Source organism: Lethenteron reissneri, chromosome 58 (genome assembly GCF_015708825.2).
Source record: "Lethenteron reissneri isolate LAM-NWPU_2019-01 chromosome 58, ASM1570882v1, whole genome shotgun sequence".
Classification (NCBI taxonomy): domain Eukaryota; kingdom Metazoa; phylum Chordata; class Hyperoartia; order Petromyzontiformes; family Petromyzontidae; genus Lethenteron; species Lethenteron reissneri.
Window position 1 is genome coordinate 11,243,817 of NC_083836.1, and position 24,806 is coordinate 11,268,622.

At 49.0% G+C, this 24,806-nt stretch overlaps 1 protein-coding gene across 1 annotated transcript in view; it reads left to right on the plus strand.

Moving 5' to 3' along the window:
• Window positions 1–1,294: 1,294 nt before the first annotated feature.
• The window catches only part of LOC133357582 (unconventional myosin-XVI-like), a 118,797-nt gene continuing 95,285 nt past the window's right edge, over window positions 1,295–24,806 (plus strand). Inside the window, exons 1-2 of the mRNA XM_061575576.1 lie at window positions 1,295–1,777; window positions 9,518–10,003. Of these exons, the coding sequence (XP_061431560.1) occupies window positions 1,717–1,777; window positions 9,518–10,003 (547 nt within the window). The 5' untranslated portion in view covers window positions 1,295–1,716. The remainder of the gene's footprint in view (window positions 1,778–9,517; window positions 10,004–24,806) is intronic.

Genomic DNA, 24,806 nt, shown 5'->3' on the forward strand with positions numbered 1-24,806 from the left:
GGGCATCCTTCCAATCCTGCGGAACCCATCCAGTGCTTCAGACTGTTGTTATGATTTCATGTAGGGCACCCTCCCTCAGCATTTTGCTTGGGAGATCATCTCTGCCCGGTGCCTTTCCTGGTCTCAGGCTCTGAATCGCCTTCAGTACTTCCTCAACAGATGGTACCTCAGCCAGCCACGCACAGGGGGTGACTTCTTCTTCCCATATTTGAAGCACCGCCGCCTCAGCAGGGTCATCACCACTTTGTCCCATGATGTTTTCCAGGCTGAGGGATTTCCCCTCCCCCAAGACAGAAATGCTCAGCAAATCTGCTAACCTGTTCCTGAGGGTCAGAGATTGTATCACCGTTCTTTCCCCCAATGATGGTAATAGGTGTGGCGCTGCAGGTTACATTTTGATGGAATTAAAGAGCGATTTGTGATCGCGGGCCATTGAGGCAGACTCCATCTCCTGAGCAACCCGCGACCACCAATCAGTCTGTGGGTCTGCGGCGCTGTGAGTTTGTGAGTCTGTGTGTGGGTCTCTATGATGTGAGTCTCTGAGTCTACGGGGCTGTGAGTCTGTGAATCTCTTGTGGGTCTGTATGATGCGAGTCGGTGAGTCTACGGGGCTGCGAGTGTCCCAACGAGTCTGCGGGTCTCCGTGCGAGTCCCAGGCTCTGGAAGCTGTCGGTGTGTGAGTGTGCAAGTGAGCGTGTGTTTGCGAGGTGAGCGTGTGTGAGTGAGTGAGTGAGCGTGTGCGAGTGAACGAGCGTTAGCGTGCGTGAGCGAGAGTGTGTCCATTCCTGCTGTGAGCCACTGCTGGCAGGGCTGAGATGGCGACCCCCCAATATCGTCTCTGCGGTTGGGCCCCCCCTCCCGGCCGGAGCGCCAGAGGGCATCGACTGACTCCGCTGGGGCTCCCCGAGAGCTCCCCGAGGTCTCCCCGAGAGCTCCCTCGGGGCTCCCCGAGGGCACCCCGAGGACGACTCGAGGGCTCGACCGAGGGCTGCCCGCACTCCGCATTGCCGTGGCGTTGGGGAGAGAGCGTGGGTGGGCAGGGATTCCAAGCTCAGCCCAGAGCCGGCATAGTTACCTGGTGACATCACCACTTTCACCCCCAGTCTCACTCTCTACCTGAGTCTCTCTCTCTCACTCCCCTGTCTCACTCTCTACCTGAGTCTCTCTCTCGCTCACTCCCCTGTCTCACTCTCTACCTGAGTCTCTCACTCACTCCCCTGTCTCACTCTCACTCACTTCCCCTGTCTCACTCTCTACCTAAGTGTCTGAGTGTCTCTCTCCCACCACCCCCTCCTCCCCCTCCCCTCATCCCCCTAGCCCAGGTGACTCCACCGTCACCACCGCTTCTCCCACTCCTCTCCTCCAGTCCTTGTCGCAATTGAGAGAGAGAGGGGGAGAGAGAGGGAGGGGAGAATGCGCTCACTCTCCCCCTCCCTTCCGCTCCCTCCCCGTGGGGAGAGTGAGAGCGTGGGGTGGGAGGGAGGACACAGGCAGTAGGAGAGAGGGAAGAGAGAGAAAGAAAGAGGTGTAGAGAGAGAGAGAGAGTCAGAGAGAGGTGGAAGAGAGAAAATAATCGAGGGAGAGAGATCAAGAGAGAGGGCGGGGGAGTGCGAGGGAGCTCCGTGGAGCTCGCCTGTTCTGCGTGCGGTGCTGGAGGATTCCTCCGCTCCGTTGTCTCTGCTCCGTTGTCTCCACTTCGCTGTCTCTGTTTTCGCAATGGACGCACGGTGGTTGGAGCGAGCCGCCTCGCTCTGCGGACTCTGCCCCAGCACTGCGGGTAGGACTCACAGACACGCGGACTCACATGCACGCGGATTCACAGACTCACGGACACGCAGACCCATAGTGACACGCAGGTCGACCGTTTGACGAATGGACAGGACAGGCAAGTGAACTACGTACACGCACACAGACAGCCAGACGGATACATAAAGGGAAGGACCAATGGATGGGTTGATGGAGAGACACAGGGACACGTTATGGGTGGACGGACAAACTCACGCGCAAATCGATGGACACATTGATGGACGGGCGCACGGTGATGCACATGGACGGATCGCACTGATGGACACGCGGACAGATCGAAGCGCAGACGAATGAGTGGTCAAACACAAGGACGTGTGCATTGACACATTGACAGATGTAGCGGCACACCGATATACAGACGCACAGACAGAGACGGACAGATAGACACCCAAATGGACATACACAAAAGACAAAGACGCAGCAGCACACAAAATTGTTGGGGAAAGTGCTGTTAGCTAGCACCCATGAAGGCCAGCATCGCACACGAGGTGGTGGGTGGCCAGCACCATGCCCGGCTGCCTTTGTCTCCCCAGTGGCGATGTTTACACACCGCACCAGGTACTCATTTGAGGCTGAGACGACCTAGGGGAGGCCCAGGACTGTTCCAGATATTCGTCACCGATGTTGGCCTTGAGCGGAAATCGAACTCGAGCGTGCTCAGCCCTACTATACACATGTACACACACACACGTGCACACACACACACGCGTGCACACACACACGCGTGCACACACACACACACACGCGTGCACATATACACGTGCACACACGTACACACACACGTACACACACACGTACACATACACGTACACATACACGTACATACGCACAATGAACCCACATCTCCCTGATGCAGCGACGGGAAGCGTGGAGACCCCATAATTAGGGACCCCTCCACCCTCGCCCCCTTTGTATCCCCTCTGCACCCCCTCGCCACCCCACGCCGTGCTCTCTTCGAGACATCGGCCAGCAGCATCATCATCATCATCATCTTCTTGTGTTTAACCAACGCCTCACTCGGCTCATGAGACCCGGGCTGAGATGGGTACCAGCACTTGCCCCAACAGTCTGTTCAAACTACACGGGAGGATCTTTGTCTTTGTGTCAGTGTGTACACGCTGACAGCACTTGCCCCAAACAGTCTGTGTGCGGACTACACGGGGGTTCTTTGTCTTTGTGTATGTGAGTGAGTGGGGAACGGTGGCACCGTGGTGAGCGGATTTGCGCGATGGATGAGGCGAGCCGGGGGTTCAATCGCTGGGACACGGCCATCGCCATCGCCGTCGTCGTCGGGGAATGACATCTGGGAACCGAGAGGCGGGAGAGGGAGGAGAGGGAGTGATTGAGGGAGAGACAAAGAGAGAGGGGGGAGAGAGAGGGGGCTGGTGGTGATGAAGAGAGAAGTGAGTGGAGAGGGTGGTGAGCGAGAGGGGGAGTAGAAGCCGATGAGGTTGGAGAGGGGGGGGGGTATAGGAGGAGGTAGCAGGATGAGGGCCCGGGGTGGCTGCCCGAGTGAGTCGGTGAGGAGCGGGCGTGGAGTGGTTGCTGTGAGCCAGCGTCTGGCCCCTCAGCATCGCCTCGGGGAGCGGAGAGATGGTGAGGGGAGAGAGATGGTGAGGGAGAGATGGTGAGGGGAGAGATGGTGAGGGGAAAGATGGTGAGGTGAGAGATGGTGAGGTGAGAGATGGTGAGGTGAGAGATGGTGAGGGAGAGATGGTGAGGTGAGAGATGGTGAGGGAGAGATGGTGAGGTGAGAGATGGTGAGGTGAGAGATGGTGAGGGGAGAGATGGTGAGGGGAGAGATGGTGAGGGAGAGATGGTGAGGGTAGAGATGGTGAGGGGAAAGATGGTGAGGGAGAGATGGTGAGGGGAGAGATGGTGAGGGAGAGATGGTGAGGTGAGAGATGGTGAGGGGAAAGATGGTGAGGGGAGAGATGGTGAGGTGAGAGATGGTGAGGTGAGAGATGGTGAGGGGAGAGATGGTGAGGGAGAGATGGTGAGGGGAGAGATGGTGAGGGGAGAGATGGTGAGGTGAGAGATGGTGAGGGGAAAGATGGTGAGGGGAGAGATGGTGAGGTGAGAGATGGTGAGGTGAGAGATGGTGAGGGGAGAGATGGTGAGGTGAGAGATGGTGAGGGGAGAGATGGTGAGGGGAGAGATGGTGAGGGAGAGATGGTGAGGGGAGAGATGGTGAGGTGAGAGATGGTGAGGGGAAAGATGGTGAGGGGAGAGATGGTGAGGGGAGAGATGGTGAGGGGAGAGATGGTGAGGGGAGAGATGGTGAGGGGAGAGATGGTGAGGGGAGAGATGGTGAGGTGAGAGATGGTGAGGTGAGAGATGGTGAGGGAGAGATGGTGAGGGGAAAGATGGTGAGGGAGAGATGGTGAGTGAGGGAGAGATGGTGAGAGGAGAGATGGTGAGGGGAGAGATGGTGAGGGAGAGATGGTGAGGGGAGAGATGGTGAGGGGAAGATGGTGAGGGAGAGATGGTGAGGGGAGAGATGGTGAGGGGAGAGATGGTGAGGTGAGAGATGGTGAGGGAGAGATGGTGAGGGGAGAGATGGTGAGGGGAGAGATGGTGAGGGAGAGATGGTGAGGGGAGAGATGGTGAGGGGAGAGATGGTGAGGGGAGAGATGGTGAGGGGAGAGATGGTGAGGGGAGAGATGGTGAGGTGAGAGATGGTGAGGGGAGAGATGGTGAGGGGAGAGATGGTGAGGGAGAGATGGTGAGGATGGTGAGGGGAGAGATGGTGAGGGGAGAGATGGTGAGGTGAGAGATGGTGAGGGAAAGATGGTGAGGGAGAGATGGTGAGGTGAGAGATGGTGAGGGGAGAGATGGTGAGGTGCAAGATGAGGGAAGGTGAGCAGAGGTGAGGGGGTGTACAGTGAGCACAGGGCTCCATCACGGTTGCTTAGCAACGACATGCTGGTTTCCATGGCAACGCAGGTAGCGGAGCGTATCGGACTGAGGGGACGGGGGAGGGGCCGCTCACATTGATTAAATACATACACACACACACGTGTGTATGTATTCGTGTGTGAATACTTGTATGTATGTGTGTGTATGTATGCGTGTGTGTGTGTGTGTCTGTATGCGTGTGTGTGTGTATGCGTGTGTGTGTGTGTTTGTATGCGTGTGTGTAGCGTTTAGCGCACTGCACTACAAATCCCAATACCCGAGTCCGATTCCCACTTATGGCCAACACCGGTGACGATTATCTGAACCGGTCCTGTGCCTCCCCTAGGTCGACTCAACCTCAAATGAGTACCTGGTGCGGTGTGTAAAACATCGCCACTGGGGAGACAAAGGCGGCCGGGCATGGTACTGGCTACCCACCCCTTTGTGTGCCGTGCCGGCCTTCATGGGTGTTGGTTAACAGCACTTGCCCCAACAGACTGTTAAGGCTATACTGGGGGATCTTTGTCTTTGTGTATGTGTGTCTGCGTGTGTATACGTGTGTCTGCGTGTGTGTGCGTGTGTATACGTGTGTGTGTGTGTACGCGTGTGTGTGCGTGTGAACAGGAGCGGCAGGTGAGTGCATGGGGAGGAGTGGAGTGAGATGAGAGGGGAGAGGTAGGAGAGAGGAGAGGGATAATTTTTGCATGAATTGTGCAAAGGAGACACTGTTCTGTTAAACCTGAGGGAGTCTCCAAGTGAGCGAGAGAGCCACGTGGTCTCCATGGCTCCGAGAGAGAGACACGTGGTCTCCATGGCTCAGAGAGAGAGACACGTGGTCTCCATGGCTCAGAGAGAAACACAGGGTCTCCAACTCTTCATCGCTCAGAGAGAAAGAGAGACACACGGGGTCTCCATGGCTCAGAGAGAGAGACACACGGGGTCTCCATGGCTCAGAGAGAGAGAGAGACACGGGGTCTCCATGGCTCAGAGAGAGAGAGAGACACGTGCTCTCCATGGCTCAGAGAGATAGAGGGTCTCCATTGCTCAGAGAGAGAGAGAGACGCAGGATCTCCATGGCTCGCATTTACTCCGAGCCAAGGCATGAGGTCATGGAGAGTCTGTTATTGAGGCTGGTCTCTCCCTGTGTGTGGGCGAGCGTGAATTACGCGCCTGGGACTGTGTGAGGAGCATGTGAGTGTGTGAGCATGTGTGGTTTTTGCACTGGTCTGCATGTGTGTATGTGCGAGTTTTAGGGGATGCGATTGTGTAGGGCGCCACGGTGGCGAGATGTTAACTACCTCGCCTGCTATACAGGAGTTTGTGGGTTCGATCCCGACCCTGACGCCTGCTGCATATTTGGAGTTTCAGCGTCTCTCCCCGTGGTCAAATGTATTTTTCCCTCCACATTTAGATTTGACGTCACGTGTTCAGAGTATTTGGATGCTATACATTTCCAGATGATGATGATGACAAGCGTCTAAGTTGAGCTGTAGTTTGTGATAGCCAGGTCGCCTCTGAAAAACAGCTACATAGCTCAGTGGGGCCTTATCTGGTAAAATCAAAGATAGTTTCGTTTTTAGTTTAATGTACCTTGAGGAATGACAGTGTTGTGGTCAGCGCACTGAGCTATAAAGCCACTTACGACCAACATCGGTGACAAATCACTGAACCGGTCAACGTTACTCATGGCCACCACCTTTGACGATTATCTGAATTGGTCTTGGGCATCCCCTAGATCAACTGTGCCTCAAACGAGTACCCGGTGTGGTTGTGTAGACAGACATCAGTGTTGCGGAGACAAAAGTATGACGGGCGTGGTTTTGGCATCCACCCCCTGGCGGCTGGCTCATGCAGCCCCCAAGCCCTGCCACCGCATGCCCAAAGCAGTTTCGGTTTGTCTGGATCGAGGCGGCTAAATGGGCACGGCATGGGCTAGAGCAGCGGTCGGCAACTGTTCAAGGAGGAAGAAGAAGATGAAGACGTAGAAGATCGAGAGACGTTTATTTTGGGTTTTTGTCTTCGACCAAAATAGTTGGAGAGCCGCGATGCAGCAGAGCCGTTTGTGACCCCAACAGAGCAGCGTTGGGTTGACAGCAACAACAACAACGACAATAACGACACACATTGTGACTCAAACTAAATGGGTGATTGAATAACCTGGTGTCTATTTCGTTTACCTCCACTTAGTTATTCTTTGGCTGTTGTAAGTTTTGTTGTTGCTACCAAGCCAGTTCATGGTGACCCCATTCCCTGCCATATTTATTCCATTATCTTCACGTTCTATAACGTTTCAGATATTTTTTAAACGAACGGCTGCTGCCCGCAAGGGACAGCCAAAGAGCCGCCAGGGGGCAGCTAAAGAGCCGCCGCGTGCTGGCTACAGGTTGCCTACCCCAGTGCTAGAGAAGAGACGGAACTGATGTGGTCCAGGAATATGTGGAGCCGGTTGGACCTGCTGATGGCTGTTACCAGCGGTGTCAAGATCGGCCTCTGCGGAGGAGAGTCTCCTTTTAAGGAAGCTGCTGGGCAGTCGGAGGCAACAACAACGGAGGGTAGAGGAGCGACGCTCAGAACAACGAGTGCCGGGCGGGCAGATAGAACGCTGGAAGTTGGCACAGTAGGCAACACAGTCGTTGCATCTGCCAGTCATCTCGGTCAGTACCTTGACCTGCCAGTGAGCCTTCTGCACTTCACGTGGCCTCAACATGCACCTCGCCTGGCACAAGCGCCGTGGTGACGTCACCACCACGAGTAGTGAATGGTGGCTGTTGTTGTTATGTACCGTTGTATACAAGTCCATGTGTGTCGTGTGTGGTCGTGCATCGGTTGGCACGCTGCGAGACCAGCGACCCGAGTTCGATTCCCGCTCATGACCAACACCACTGACGATTATCTGAACCGGTCTTGGGCCTCCCCTAGGTCGACTCAGCCTCAAATTAGAACCTGGTGTGGTCTGTAAACATCGCCACTGGGGAGACAAAGGCGGCCGGGCATGGTGCTGGCCACCCACCCCCTCGTGTATCTTCTCGGCCTAACAGCGCTTGCCCAAACAGTCCAAGACAAGCTACACGGGAGATCTTTGTCCTTGTTGTATTGTATTGATTGCCAACCGGTGGCACTGCAGGTTGGCTCACTGCACCACAAACCCGCCGACCCAAGTTTAATTCCCGCTCACGTCTGCCATCACCAGTGAGCGTTCCAAACTGCCTTCAACAGCCGGCCTAGGTGCACGCCGCTCCGATTTGTAAGAGCATTTGGCGTTGGGTCACCTTCATGATCTTAGATTAATCCGTTTTCGTAAGCACCTCCGCCACCTGACACGGCTGCATGAATGCCGTGCGCGAGCGCCCAAAATCATCGATCGCCTCCGATTATGAAATCACTCCGAGCGAGTATCGAGTGACTGCAGGTCACGAAGCCGTGCACACACGGCAATTTAATTTGTTCAGTTACGTCAGGCGGGGGAGGGTTTAACAACGCACGCGACCTGAAACAACAGAGAGGGCGCTGAAGTTGGCCAGGGGTCGCGTGGATGGTGTCTGGAGGCGGATGGGAGCACGGTGGAAACTGGCCTCGAGAGAGCGAAAAAGAGCGGCAGCAACGAGAGCGCGGGGGGAGGCTCGGCCACAGCCGACCGCCCGGTGCGGACGCACAGACAGTGTTGGTCTATGGTGCAGTGTTGGTCTATGGTGCAGTGTTGGTCTGTGGTGCAGTGTTGGTCTGTGGTGCAGTGTTGGTCTGTGGTGCAGTGTTGGTCTGTGGTGCAGTGTTGGTCTGTGGTGCAGTGTTGGTCGATGGTGCAGTGTTGGTCGATGGTGCAGTGTTGGTCGATGGTGCAGTGTTGGTCTGTGGTGCAGTGTTGGTCTGTGGTGCAGTGTTGGTCTGTGGTGCAGTGTTGGTCTGTGGTGCAGTGTTGGTCTATGGTGCAGTGTTGGTCGATGGTGCAGTGTTGGTCTGTGGTGCAGTGTTGGTCGATGGTGCAGTGTTGGTCTGTGGTGCAGTGTTGGTCGATGGTGCAGTGTTGGTCTGTGGTGCAGTGTTGGTCGATGGTGCAGTGTTGGTCTGTGGTGCAGTGTTGGTCTGTGGTGCAGTGTTGGTCTGTGGTGCACTGTTGGTCTATGGTGCAGTGTTGGTCTGTGGTGCAGTGTTGGTCTGTGGTGCAGTGTTGGTCTGTGGTACAGTGTTGGTCTATGGTGCAGTGTTGGTCTATGGTGCAGTGTTGGTCTGTGGTGCAGTGTTGGTCTGTGGTGCAGTGTTGGTCTGTGGTGCAGTGTTGGTCTATGGTGCAGTGTTGGTCTGTGGTGCAGTGTTGGTCTATGGTGCAGTGTTGGTCTATGGTGCAGTGTTTGTCTGTGGTGCAGTGTTGGTCTGTGGTGCAGTGTTGGTCTATGGTGCAGTGTTGGTCTGTGGTGCAGTGTTGGTCTATGGTGCAGTGTTGGTCTATGGTGCAGTGTTGGTCTGTGGTGCAGTGTTGGTCTATGGTGCAGTGTTGGTCTATGGTGCAGTGTTGGTCTATGGTGCAGTGTTGGTCTGTTGTGCAGTGTTGGTCTATGGTGCAGTGTTGGTCTGTGGTGCAGTGTTGGTCTGTGGTGCAGTTTTGGTCTATTGTGCAGTGCTGAGTCACTGGTGCAGTGTTGAGTCTGTGGGTTGTGTTGAGTCCATGGGCACGGTGAAACGCCTCCACCGTCACCCTCGGTCTCATGCTGCGTTCAAACCCGTGCCATCATCACCCTCGGACACGTGTCGGTCACTCTCTCTCTGTGTCTCTCTCTGCCTCTCTTTGTCTCTCTGTCCGGCTTGCTGGCTGGGTCAGGCTGCCTGCAGCTGTGCCAGGCGCTGAACGCCTGCGACATGGAAATCGACCAGAGGCTGCTTGACTCGCTGCCTCCGAGCCAGCGCCAGCGGATCGTCAAGCGGCTCCGCTCGGAGCAGCTCCGTGCCTACAACCAGCGAGAGAGGGACCAGCCGCAGCCGCCTCCGCCGTCACCGCCGCCGCCACCGCAGCAGTCCCACCAGGAGGTCCCGGCGCTGTCCACGCGAGTCCGCGTGGCAACCACCGCGCCAAATGCCGCCGTTCTCACTTCGATTGCGGCTCTTAGACGGCACTCGGTGCAGGACGATGGCGGCAGTGGCAGCGTGGTGCGTGGGGCGGCCGGAGGGCCGGGTGCGACGGTGGCGGCCTCGGCGGCGGCTGCAGCGTCGAGGGGGAAGAGACGCGCCGAGCGGTGGCACCGCCGAGTGAGGTTTAGCGCCGGCGTCATCGCGCGGGACGCCATCGAGAGGATGGATGACAAGGAAGGTGAGCTGGTGGGGGGGGGGGGGGGGGGGGGGGGGTGGGGGAGCGGGGTGGCGGTAGCGTTCACAATCGCTCAATGGGCAGTGTTGAGTCTGTGGGCAGTGCTGAGTCTATGAGCAGTGCTGAGTCTATGGGCAGTGTTGAGTATATGGTGCCATGCTGAGTTTATCGGCAGCATTGAGTCTGTGGATAGTATTGAGTGTATGGGCAGTATTGTGTCTATGGTGCAGTGCTGAGTCTATGGACAGTATTGGGTCTATGGGCAGTGTTGAGTCTATGGCGCAATGCTGATTATATGGGAAGTATTGAGTGTGTGAGCAGTGTTGAGTATATGGTGCAGTGCTGAGTCTATGGGCAGCGTTGTGTCTGTGGGCAGTGTTTAGTTTATGGGCAGTATTGAGTCTATGGGCAGTATTGAGTCTGTGGTCAGTGTTGAGTCTGTGGGCAGTGTTGAGTCTGTGGGCAGTGTTGAGTCTGTGGGCAGTGTTGAGTCTGTGGGTAGTATTGTGTCTATGTGCAGTGCTGAGTTTATGGGCAGCGTTGTGTCTGTGGGCAGTGTTGAGTCTGTGGGCAGTGTTGAGTATATGGGCAGTGTTTGTCTATGCTGCCAGCTGATTCTATCGGCATTATTGAGTCTGTGGGTAGTATTGAGTCTGGGTAATATTGAGTCTGTGGGTAGTATTGACTTTGTGGGCAGTATTGAGTCTCTGGGCAGTCTTGAGTTTGTGGGCACTGCTGACTCTATCTGCAGTGTTGAGTCTGTGGGCAGTGTTGAGTCTGTGGGTAGTGTTGAGTCTGTGGGGCAGTGCTGAGTCTATGGGCAGTATTGTGTCTGGGCAGTGTTCAGTCAGATTGTGGTGATGATGGTGATGATGATGGTAATGGTGGGAATAATGGTAGTGGTGGTGATGATCATGGTGATGTTGGAGGTGATGATGATGAGTGTAAGGGTCATTATAATGACGGAATACATTATTATCGGAACGATCTTTGTGATGGCAGTGTTATTGCTGCTGCTGCTGCTAATGAAAGCGATGCTGCTGATGATAATTTGATGCTGCTGATGATGAAAGCGATAGTGCTGATGATGAAAGCGATGCTGCTGATGATGAATGCGATGCTGCTGATGATGAATGTGATGCTGCTGATGATTAATTTGATGCTGCTGATGGTGAATGTGATGCTGCTGATGATGAATGCGATGCTGATGATAATGAATGTGATGCTGCTGATGATGAATGTGATGTTGCTGATGATGAATGCCATGCTGCTGATGATGAATGTGAAGCTGCTGATGGTGAAAGCGATGCTGCTGATGATTAATGTGATGCTGATGATGGTGAAAGTGATGCTGCTGATGATGAATGTGATGCTGCTGATGATGAATGCCATGCTGCTGATGATACATGTGATGCTGCTGATGATGAATGTGATGCTGCTGATGATGAATGTGTTGCTGCTGATGATGAATGTGATGCTGCTGATGATGAATGTGATGCTGCTGATGATTAATGTGATGCTGCTGATGATGAATGTGATGCTGCTGATGATGAATGTGATGCTGCTGACGATGAATGTGTCGCTGCTGATGATGAATGTGATGCTGCTGATGATGAATGCGATGCTGCTGATGATGAATGTGATGCTGCTGATGATGAATGTGATGCTGCTGATGATTAATGTGATGCTGCTGATGGTGAATGTGATGCTGCTGATGATGAATGCGATGCTGATGATGATGAATGTGATGCTGTTGATGATGAATGTGATGCTGCTGATGATGAATGCCATGCTGCTGATGATGAATGTGATGCTGCTGATGGTGAAAGCGATGCTGCTGATGATTAATGTGATGCTGCTGATGGTGAAAGCGATGCTGCTGATGATGAATGTGATGCTGCTGATGATGAATGCCATGCTGCTGATGATGAATGTGATGCTGCTGATGATGAATGTGATGCTGCTGATGATGAATGTGTTGCTGCTGATGATGAATGTGTTGCTGCTGATGATGAATGTGATGCTGCTGATGATGAATGTGATGCTGCTGATGATGAATGTGATGCTGCTGATGATGAATGTCATGCTGCTGATGATTAATGTGATGCTGCTGATGATGAATGTGATGCTGCTGATGATGAATGCGATGCTGCTGATGATGAATGTGATGCTGCTGATGATGAATGTGATGCTGCTGATGATTAATGTGATGCTGCTGATGGTGAATGTGATGCTGCTGATGATGAATGCCATGCTGCTGATGATGAATGTGATGCTGCTGATGGTGAAAGCGATGCTGCTGATGATTAATGTGATGCTGCTGATGATTAATGTGATGCTGCTGATGATTAATGTGATGCTGCTGATGATTAATGTGATGCTGCTGATGATTAATGTGATGCTGCTGATGATGAATGTGATGCTGCTGATGATGAATGTGAAGCTGCTGATGGTGAAAGCGATGCTGCTGATGATGAATGTGATGCTGCTGATGATGAATGCCATGCTGCTGATGATGAATGTGATGCTGCTGATGATGAATGTGATGCTGCTGACGATGAATGTGTTGCTGCTGATGATGAATGTGATGCTGCTGATGATGAATGTGATGCTGCTGATGATGAATGCCATGCTGCTGATGATGAATGTGATGCTGCTGATGATGAATGTGATGCTGCTGACGATGAATGTGTTGCTGCTGATGATGAATGTGATGCTGCTGATGATGAATGTGATGCTGCTGATGATGAATGCCATGCTGCTGATGATGAATGTGAAGCTGCTGATGGTGAAAGCGATGCTGCTGATGATTAATGTGATGCTGATGATGGTGAAAGTGATGCTGCTGATGATGAATGTGATGCTGCTGATGATGAATGCCATGCTGCTGATGAAACATGTGATGCTGCTGATGATGAATGTGATGCTGCTGATGATGAATGTGTTGCTGCTGATGATGAATGTGATGCTGCTGATGATGAATGTGATGCTGCTGATGATGAATGTGATGCTGCTGATGATTAATGTGATGCTGCTGATGATGAATGTGATGCTGCTGATGATGAATGTGATGCTGCTGACGATGAATGTGTCGCTGCTGATGATGAATGTGATGCTGCTGATGATGAATGCGATGCTGCTGATGATGAATGTGATGCTGCTGATGATGAATGTGATGCTGCTGATGATTAATGTGATGCTGCTGATGGTGAATGTGATGCTGCTGATGATGAATGCGATGCTGATGATGATGAATGTGATGCTGTTGATGATGAATGTGATGCTGCTGATGATGAATGCCATGCTGCTGATGATGAATGTGATGCTGCTGATGGTGAAAGCGATGCTGCTGATGATTAATGTGATGCTGCTGATGGTGAAAGCGATGCTGCTGATGATGAATGTGATGCTGCTGATGATGAATGCCATGCTGCTGATGATGAATGTGATGCTGCTGATGATGAATGTGATGCTGCTGATGATGAATGTGTTGCTGCTGATGATGAATGTGTTGCTGCTGATGATGAATGTGATGCTGCTGATGATGAATGTGATGCTGCTGATGATGAATGTGATGCTGCTGATGATGAATGTGATGCTGCTGATGATTAATGTGATGCTGCTGATGATGAATGTGATGCTGCTGATGATGAATGCGATGCTGCTGATGATGAATGTTGATGCTGCTGATGATGAATGTGATGCTGCTGATGATGAATGTGATGCTGCTGATGGTGAATGTGATGCTGCTGATGATGAATGCCATGCTGCTGATGATGAATGTGATGCTGCTGATGGTGAAAGCGATGCTGCTGATGATTAATGTGATGCTGCTGATGATTAATGTGATGCTGCTGATGATTAATGTGATGCTGCTGATGGTTAATGTGATGCTGCTGATGATTGAGGTGAGGCTGCTGATGATGAATGTGATGCTGCTGATGATGAATGTGAAGCTGCTGATGGTGAAAGCGATGCTGCTGATGATGAATGTGATGCTGCTGATGATGAATGCCATGCTGCTGATGATGAATGTGATGCTGCTGATGATGAATGTGATGCTGCTGACGATGAATGTGTTGCTGCTGATGATGAATGTGATGCTGCTGATGATGAATGTGAAGCTGCTGATGGTGAAAGCGATGCTGCTGATGATGAATGTGATGCTGCTGATGATGAATGCCATGCTGCTGATGATGAATGTGATGCTGCTGATGATGAATGTGATGCTGCTGACGATGAATGTGTTGCTGCTGACGATGAATGTGTTGCTGCTGATGATGAATGTGATGCTGCTGATGATGAATGTGATGCTGCTGATGATGAATGTGATGCTGCTGATGATTAATGTGATGCTGCTGATGATTAATGTGATGCTGCTGATGATGAATGTGATGCTGCTGATGATGAAAGTAATGCTGCTGATGATGAAAGCGATCCTGCTGATGATGAATGTGATGCTGCTGATGATGAATTGATGCTGCTGATGATGAATGTGATGCTGCTGATGATGAATGTGATGCTGCTGTTGATGAATGTGATGCTGCTGTTGATTAATGTGATGCTGCTGATGATTAATGTGATGCTGCTGATGATTAATGTGATGCTGCTGATGATAAATTGATGCTGCTGATGATGAAAGCGATAGTGCTGATGATGAAAGTGATGCTGCTGATGATGAATGTGATGCTGCTGATGATGAATGCGATGCTGCTGATGATGAATGTGATGCTGCTGATGATTAATTTGATGCTGCTGATGGTGAATGTGATGCTGCTGATGATGAATGCGATGCTGATGATAATGAATGTGATGCTGCTGATGATGAATGTGATGCTGCTGATGATGAATGCCATGCTGCTGATGATGAATGTGAAGCTGCTGATGGTGAAAGCGATGCTGCTGATGATTAATGTGATGCTGATGATGGTGAAAGTGATGCTGCTGATGATGAATGTGATGCTGCTGATGATGAATGCCATGCTGCTGATGATAAATGTGATGCTGCTGATGATGAATGTGATGCTGCTGATGATGAATGTGTTGCTGCTGATGATGAATGTGATGCTGCTGATGATGAATGTGATGCTGCTGATGATTAATGTGATGCTGCTGATGATGAATGTGATGCTGCTGATGATGAATGTGATGCTGCTGACGATGAATGTGTCGCTGCTGATGATGAATGTGATGCTGCTGATGATGAATGCGATGCTGCTGATGATGAATGTGATGCTGCTGATGATGAATGCCATGCTGCTGATGATGAATGTGAAGCTGCTGATGGTGAAAGCGATGCTGCTGATGATTAATGTGATGCTGATGATGGTGAAAGTGATGCTGCTGATGGTGAATGTGATGCTGCTGATGAGGAATGCCATGCTGCTGATGATAAATGTGATGCTGCTGATGATGAATGTGATGCTGCTGATGATGAATGTGATGCTGCTGATGATTAATTTGATGCTGCTGATGGTGAATGTGATGCTGCTGATGATGAATGCGATGCTGATGATAATGAATGTGATGCTGCTGATGATGAATGTGATGCTGCTGATGATGAATGCCATGCTGCTGATGATGAATGTGAAGCTGCTGATGGTGAAAGCGATGCTGCTGATGATTAATGTGATGCTGATGATGGTGAAAGTGATGCTGCTGATGATGAATGTGATGCTGCTGATGATGAATGCCATGCTGCTGATGATAAATGTGATGCTGCTGATGATGAATGTGATGCTGCTGATGATGAATGTGTTGCTGCTGATGATGAATGTGATGCTGCTGATGATGAATGTGATGCTGCTGATGATTAATGTGATGCTGCTGATGATGAATGTGATGCTGCTGATGATGAATGTGATGCTGCTGACGATGAATGTGTCGCTGCTGATGATGAATGTGATGCTGCTGATGATGAATGCCATGCTGCTGATGATGAATGTGATGCTGCTGATGATGAATGCCATGCTGCTGATGATGAATGTGAAGCTGCTGATGGTGAAAGCGATGCTGCTGATGATTAATGTGATGCTGATGATGGTGAAAGTGATGCTGCTGATGATGAATGTGATGCTGCTGATGAGGAATGCCATGCTGCTGATGGTAAATGTGATGCTGCTGATGATGAATGTGATGCTGCTGATGATGAATGTGTTGCTGCTGATGTTGAATGTGATGCTGCTGATGATGAATGTGATGCTGCTGATGATTAATGTGATGCTGCTGATGATGAATGTGATGCTGCTGATGATGAATGTGATGCTGCTGACGATGAATGTGTCGCTGCTGATGATGAATGTGATGCTGCTGATGATGAATGTGAAGCTGCTGATGATGAATGTGATGCTGCTGATGATGAATGCCATGCTGCTGATGATGAATGTGATGCTGCTGATGATAAATGTGATGCTGCTGATGATGAATGTGATGCTGCTGATGATGAATGTGTTGCTGCTGATGATGAATGTGATGCTGCTGATGATGAATGTGATGCTGCTGATGATGAATGTGATGCTGCTGATGATTAATGTGATGCTGCTGATGATGAATGTGATGCTGCTGATGATGAATGTGATGCTGCTGACGATGAATGTGTCGCTGCTGATGATGAATGTGATGCTGCTGATGATGAATGCGATGCTGCTGATGATGAATGTGATGCTGCTGATGATGAATGCCATGCTGCTGATGATGAATGTGAAGCTGCTGATGGTGAAAGCGATGCTGCTGATGATTAATGTGATGCTGATGATGGTGAAAGTGATGCTGCTGATGGTGAATGTGATGCTGCTGACGATGAATGTGTTGCTGCTGATGATAAATGTGATGCTGCTGATGATGAATGTGAAGCTGCTGATGATGAATGTGATGCTGCTGATGATTAATTTGATGCTGCTGATGGTGAATGTGATGCTGCTGATGATGAATGTGATGCTGCTGATGATGAATGTGATGCTGCTGACGATGAATGTGTTGCTGCTGATGATGAATGTGATGCTGCTGATGATGAATGTGATGCTGCTGATGATGAATGTGATGCTGCTGATGATGAATGTGATGCTGCTGATGATGAATGTGATGCTGCTGATGATGAATGTGATGCTGCTGATGATGAATGTGATGCTGCTGACGATGAATGTGTTGCTGCTGACGATGAATGTGTTGCTGCTGATGATGAATGTGATGCTGCTGATGATGAATGTGATGCTGCTGATGATGAATGTGATGCTGCTGATGATTAATGTGATGCTGCTGATGATTAATGTGATGCTGCTGATGATGAATGTGATGCTGCTGATGATGAAAGTAATGCTGCTGATGATGAAAGCGATCCTGCTGATGATGAATGTGATGCTGCTGATGATGAATTTGATGCTGCTGATGATGAATGTGATGCTGCTGATGATGAATGTGATGCTGCTGTTGATGAATGTGATGCTGCTGTTGATTAATGTGATGCTGCTGATGATTAATGTGATGCTGCTGATGATTAATTTGATGCTGCTGATGGTGAATGTGATGCTGCTGATGATGAATGCGATGCTGATGATAATGAATGTGATGCTGCTGATGATGAATGTGATGCTGCTGATGATGAATGCCATGCTGCTGATGATGAATGTGAAGCTGCTGATGGTGAAAGCGATGCTGCTGATGATTAATGTGATGCTGATGATGGTGAAAGTGATGCTGCTGATGATGAATGTGATGCTGCTGATGATGAATGCCATGCTGCTGATGATAAATGTGATGCTGCTGATGATGAATTTGATGCTGCTGATGATGAATGTGTTGCTGCTGATGATGAATGTGATGCTGCTGATGATGAATGTGATGCTGCTGATGATTAATGTGATGCTGCTGATGATGAATGTGATGCTGCTGATGATGAATGTGATGCTGCTGACGATGAATGTGTCGCTGCTGATGATGAATGTGATGCTGCTGATGATGAATGCGATGCTGCTGATGATGAATGTGATGCTGCTGATGATGAATGCCATGCTGCTGATGATGAATGTGAAGCTGCTGATGGTGAAAGCGATGCTGCTGATGATTAATGTGATGCTGATGATGGTGAAAGTGATGCTGCTGATGGTGAATGTGATGCTGCTGATGAGGAATGCCATGCTGCTGATGATAAATGTGATGCTGCTGATGATGAATGTGATGCTGCTGATGATGAATGTGATGCTGCTGATGATTAATTTGATGCTGCTGATGGTGAATGTGATGCTGCTGATGATGAATGCGATGCTGATGATAATGAATGTGATGCTGCTGATGATGAATGTGATGCTGCTGATGATGAATGCCATGCTGCTGATGATGAATGTGAAGCTGCTGATGGTGAAAGCGATGCTGCTGATGATTAATGTGATGCTGATGATGGTGAAAGTGATGCTGCTGATGATGAATGTGATGCTGCTGATGATGAATGCCATGCTGCTGATGATAAATGTGATGCTGCTGATGATGAATGTGATGCTGCTGATGATGAATGTGTTGCTGCTGATGATGAATGTGATGCTGCTGATGATGAATGTGATGCTGCTGATGATTAATGTGATGCTGCTGATGATGAATGTGATGCTGCTGATGATGAATGTTATGCTGCTGACGATGAATGTGTCGCTGCTGATGATGAATGTGATGCTGCTGATGATGAATGCCATGCTGCTGATGATGAATGTGATGCTGCTGATGATGAATGCCATGCTGCTGATGATGAATGTGAAGCTGCTGATGGTGAAAGCGATGCTGCTGATGATTAATGTGATGCTGATGATGGTGAAAGTGATGCTGCTGATGATGAATGTGATGCTGCTGATGAGGAATGCCATGCTGCTGATGGTAAATGTGATGCTGCTGATGATGAATGTGATGCTGCTGATGATGAATGTGTTGCTGCTGATGTTGAATGTGATGCTGCTGATGATGAATGCGATGCTGCTGATGATTAATGTGATGCTGCTGATGATGAATGTGATGCTGCTGATGATGAATGTGATGCTGCTGACGATGAATGTGTCGCTGCTGATGATGAATGTGATGCTGCTGATGATGAATGTGAAGCTGCTGATGATGAATGTGATGCTGCTGATGATGAATGCCATGCTGCTGATGATGAATGTGATGCTGCTGATGATAAATGTGATGCTGCTGATGATGAATGTGATGCTGCTGATGATGAATGTGTTGCTGCTGATGATGAATGTGATGCTGCTGATGATGAATGTGATGCTGCTGATGATGAATGTGATGCTGCTGATGATTAATGTGATGCTGCTGATGATGAATGTGATGCTGCTGATGATGAATGTGATGCTGCTGACGATGAATGTGTCGCTGCTGATGATGAATGTGATGCTGCTGATGATGAATGCGATGCTGCTGATGATGAATGTGATGCTGCTGATGATGAATGCCATGCTGCTGATGATGAATGTGAAGCTGCTGATGGTGAAAGCGATGCTGCTGATGATTAATGTGATGCTGATGATGGTGAATGTGATGCTGCTGATGATGAATGTGATGCTGCTGATGATGAATGCGATGCTGCTGATGATGAATGTGATGCTGCTGATGATGAATGCCATGCTGCTGATGATGAATGTGAAGCTGCTGATGGTGAAAGCGATGCTGCTGATGATTAATGTGATGCTGATGATGGTGAAAGTGATGCTGCTGATGGTGAATGTGATGCTGCTGACGATGAATGTGTTGCTGCTGATGATGAATGTGATGCTGCTGATGATGAATGTGAAGCTGCTGATGGTGAAAGCGATGCTGCTGATGATGAATGTGATGACTGCTGATGATGAATGCCATGCTGCTGATGATGAATGTGATGCTGCTGATGATGAATGTGATGCTGCTGACGATGAATGTGTTGCTGCTGATGATGAATGCCATGCTGCTGATGATGAATGTGATGCTGCTGATGATGAATGTGATGCTGCTGATGATTAATGTGATGCTGATGATGGTGAAAGTGATGCTGCTGATGATGAATGTGATGCTGCTGATGATGAATGTGATGCTGCTGATGATGAATGTGTTGCTGCTGATGATGAATGTGATGCTGCTGATGATGAATGTGATGCTGCTGATGATGAATGTGATGCTGCTGATGATTAATGTGATGCTGCTGATGATGAATGTGATGCTGCTGATGATGAATGTGATGCTGCTGACGATGAATGGGTCGCTGCTGATGATGAATGTGATGCTGCTGATGATGAATGTGATGCTGCTGATGATGAATGCCATGCTGCTGATGATGAATGTGAAGCTGCTGATGGTGAAAGCGATGCTGCTGATGATTAATGTGATGCTGATGATGGTGAAAGTGATGCTGCTGATGGTGAATGTGATGCTGCTGATGAGGAATGCCATGCTGCTGATGATAAATGTGATGCTGCTGATGATGAATGTGATGCTGCTGATGATGAATGTGATGCTGCTGATGATTAATTTGATGCTGCTGATGGTGAATGTGATGCTGCTGATGATGAATGCGATGCTGATGATAATGAATGTGATGCTGCTGATGATGAATGTGATGCTGCTGATGATGAATGCCATGCTGCTGATGATGAATGTGAAGCTGCTGATGGTGAAAGCGATGCTGCTGATGATTAATGTGATGCTGATGATGGTGAAAGTGATGCTGCTGATGATGAATGTGATGCTGCTGATGATGAATGCCATGCTGCTGATGATAAATGTGATGCTGCTGATGATTAATGTGATGCTGCTGATGATGAATGTGTTGCTGCTGATGATGAATGTGATGCTGCTGATGATGAATGTGATGCTGCTGATGATTAATGTGATGCTGCTGATGATGAATGTGATGCTGCTGATGATGAATGTGATGCTGCTGACGATGAATGTGTCGCTGCTGATGATGAATGTGATGCTGCTGATGATGAATGCCATGCTGCTGATGATGAATGTGATGCTGCTGATGATGAATGCCATGCTGCTGATGATGAATGTGAAGCTGCTGATGGTGAAAGCGATGCTGCTGATGATTAATGTGATGCTGATGATGGTGAAAGTGATGCTGCTGATGATGAATGTGATGCTGCTGATGAGGAATGCCATGCTGCTGATGGTAAATGTGATGCTGCTGATGATGAATGTGATGCTGCTGATGATGAATGTGTTGCTGCTGATGTTGAATGTGATGCTGCTGATGATGAATGTGATGCTGCTGATGATTAATGTGATGCTGCTGATGATGAATGTGATGCTGCTGATGATGAATGTGATGCTGCTGACGATGAATGTGTCGCTGCTGATGATGAATGTGATGCTGCTGATGATGAATGTGAAGCTGCTGATGATGAATGTGATGCTGCTGATGATGAATGCCATGCTGCTGATGATGAATGTGATGCTGCTGATGATAAATGTGATGCTGCTGATGATGAATGTGATGCTGCTGATGATGAATGTGTTGCTGCTGATGATGAATGTGATGCTGCTGATGATGAATGTGATGCTGCTGATGATGAATGTGATGCTGCTGATGATTAATGTGATGCTGCTGATGATGAATGTGATGCTGCTGATGATGAATGTGATGCTGCTGACGATGAATGTGTCGCTGCTGATGATGAATGTGATGCTGCTGATGATGAATGCGATGCTGCTGATGATGAATGTGATGCTGCTGATGATGAATGCCATGCTGCTGATGATGAATGTGAAGCTGCTGATGGTGAAAGCGATGCTGCTGATGATTAATGTGATGCTGATGATGGTGAATGTGATGCTGCTGATGATGAATGTGATGCTGCTGATGATGAATGCGATGCTGCTGATGATGAATGTGATGCTGCTGATGATGAATGCCATGCTGCTGATGATGAATGTGAAGCTGCTGATGGTGAAAGCGATGCTGCTGATGATTAATGTGATGCTGATGATGGTGAAAGTGATGCTGCTGATGGTGAATGTGATGCTGCTGACGATGAATGTGTTGCTGCTGATGATGAATGTGATGCTGCTGATGATGAATGTGAAGCTGCTGATGGTGAAAGCGATGCTGCTGATGATGAATGTGATGCTGCTGATGATGAATGCCATGCTGCTGATGATGAATGTGATGCTGCTGATGATGAATGTGATGCTGCTGACGATGAATGTGTTGCTGCTGATGATGAATGCCATGCTGCTGATGATGAATGTGATGCTGCTGATGATGAATGTGATGCTGCTGATGATTAATGTGATGCTGATGATGGTGAAAGTGATGCTGCTGATGATGAATGTGATGCTGCTGATGATGAATGTGATGCTGCTGATGATGAATGTGTTGCTGCTGATGATGAATGTGATGCTGCTGATGATGAATGTGATGCTGCTGATGATGAATGTGATGCTGCTGATGATTAATGTGATGCTGCTGATGATGAATGTGATGCTGCTGATGATGAATGTGATGCTGCTGACGATGAATGTGTCGCTGCTGATGATGAATGTGATGCTGCTGATGATGAATGCGATGCTGCTGATGATGAATGTGATGCTGCTGATGATGAATGCCATGCTGCTGATGATGAATGTGAAGCTGCTGATGGTGAAAGCGATGCTGCTGATGATTAATGTGATGCTGATGATGGTGAAAGTGATGCTGCTGATGGTGAATGTGATGCTGCTGATGAGGAATGCCATGCTGCTGATGATAAATGTGATGCTGCTGATGATGAATGTGATGCTGCTGATGATGAATGTGATGCTGCTGATGATAAATTTGATGCTGCTGATGGTGAATGTGATGCTGCTGATGATGAATGCGATGCTGATGATAATGAATGTGATGCTGCTGATGATGAATGTGATGCTGCTGATGATGAATGCCATGCTGCTGATGATGAATGTGAAGCTGCTGATGGTGAAAGCGATGCTGCTGATGATTAATGTGATGCTGATGATGGTGAAAGTGATGCTGCTGATGATGAATGTGATGCTGCTGATGATGAATGCCATGCTGCTGATGATAAATGTGATGCTGCTGATGATGAATGTGATGCTGCTGATGATGAATGTGTTGCTGCTGATGATGAATGTGATGCTGCTGATGATGAATGTGATGCTGCTGATGATTAATGTGATGCTGCTGATGATGAATGTGATGCTGCTGATGATGAATGTGATGCTGCTGACGATGAATGTGTCGCTGCTGATGATGAATGTGATGCTGCTGATGATGAATGCGATGCTGCTGATGATGAATGTGATGCTGCTGATGATGAATGCCATGCTGCTGATGATGAATGTGAAGCTGCTGATGGTGAAAGCGATGCTGCTGATGATTAATGTGATGCTGATGATGGTGAAAGTGATGCTGCTGATGATGAATGTGATGCTGCTGATGAGGAATGCCATGCTGCTGATGATGAATGTGATGCTGCTGATGATGAATGCCATGCTGCTGATGATGAATGTGAAGCTGCTGATGGTGAAAGCGATGCTGCTGATGATTAATGTGATGCTGATGATGGTGAAAGTGATGCTGCTGATGGTGAATGTGATGCTGCTGATGAGGAATGCCATGCTGCTGATGATAAATGTGATGCTGCTGATGATGAATGTGATGCTGCTGATGATGAATGTGATGCTGCTGATGATTAATTTGATGCTGCTGATGGTGAATGTGATGCTGCTGATGATGAATGCGATGCTGATGATAATGAATGTGATGCTGCTGATGATGAATGTGATGCTGCTGATGATGAATGCCATGCTGCTGATGATGAATGTGAAGCTGCTGATGGTGAAAGCGATGCTGCTGATGATTAATGTGATGCTGATGATGGTGAAAGTGATGCTGCTGATGATGAATGTGATGCTGCTGATGATGAATGCCATGCTGCTGATGATAAATGTGATGCTGCTGATGATGAATGTGATGCTGCTGATGATGAATGTGTTGCTGCTGATGATGAATGTGATGCTGCTGATGATGAATGTGATGCTGCTGATGATTAATGTGATGCTGCTGATGATGAATGTGATGCTGCTGATGATGAATGTGATGCTGCTGACGATGAATGTGTCGCTGCTGATGATGAATGTGATGCTGCTGATGATGAATGCGATGCTGCTGATGATGAATGTGATGCTGCTGATGATGAATGCCATGCTGCTGATGATGAATGTGAAGCTGCTGATGGTGAAAGCGATGCTGCTGATGATTAATGTGATGCTGATGATGGTGAAAGTGATGCTGCTGATGATGAATGTGATGCTGCTGATGAGGAATGCCATGCTGCTGATGATAAATGTGATGCTGCTGATGATGAATGTGATGCTGCTGATGATGAATGTGTTGCTGCTGATGTTGAATGTGATGCTGCTGATGATGAATGTGATGCTGCTGATGATTAATGTGATGCTGCTGATGATGAATGTGATGCTGCTGATGATGAATGTGATGCTGCTGACGATGAATGTGTCGCTGCTGCTGATGAATGTGATGCTGCTGATGATGAATGCGATGCTGCTGATGATGAATGTGATGCTGCTGATGATGAATGTGATGCTCCTGATGATTAATGTGATGCTGCTGATGGTGAATGTGATGCTGCTGATGATGAATGCGATGCTGATGATGATGAATGTGATGCTGTTGATGATGAATGTGATGCTGCTGATGATGAATGCCATGCTGCTGATGATGAATGTGATGCTGCTGATGGTGAAAGCGATGCTGCTGATGATTAATGTGATGCTGCTGATGGTGAAAGCGATGCTGCTGATGATGAATGTGATGCTGCTGATGATGAAT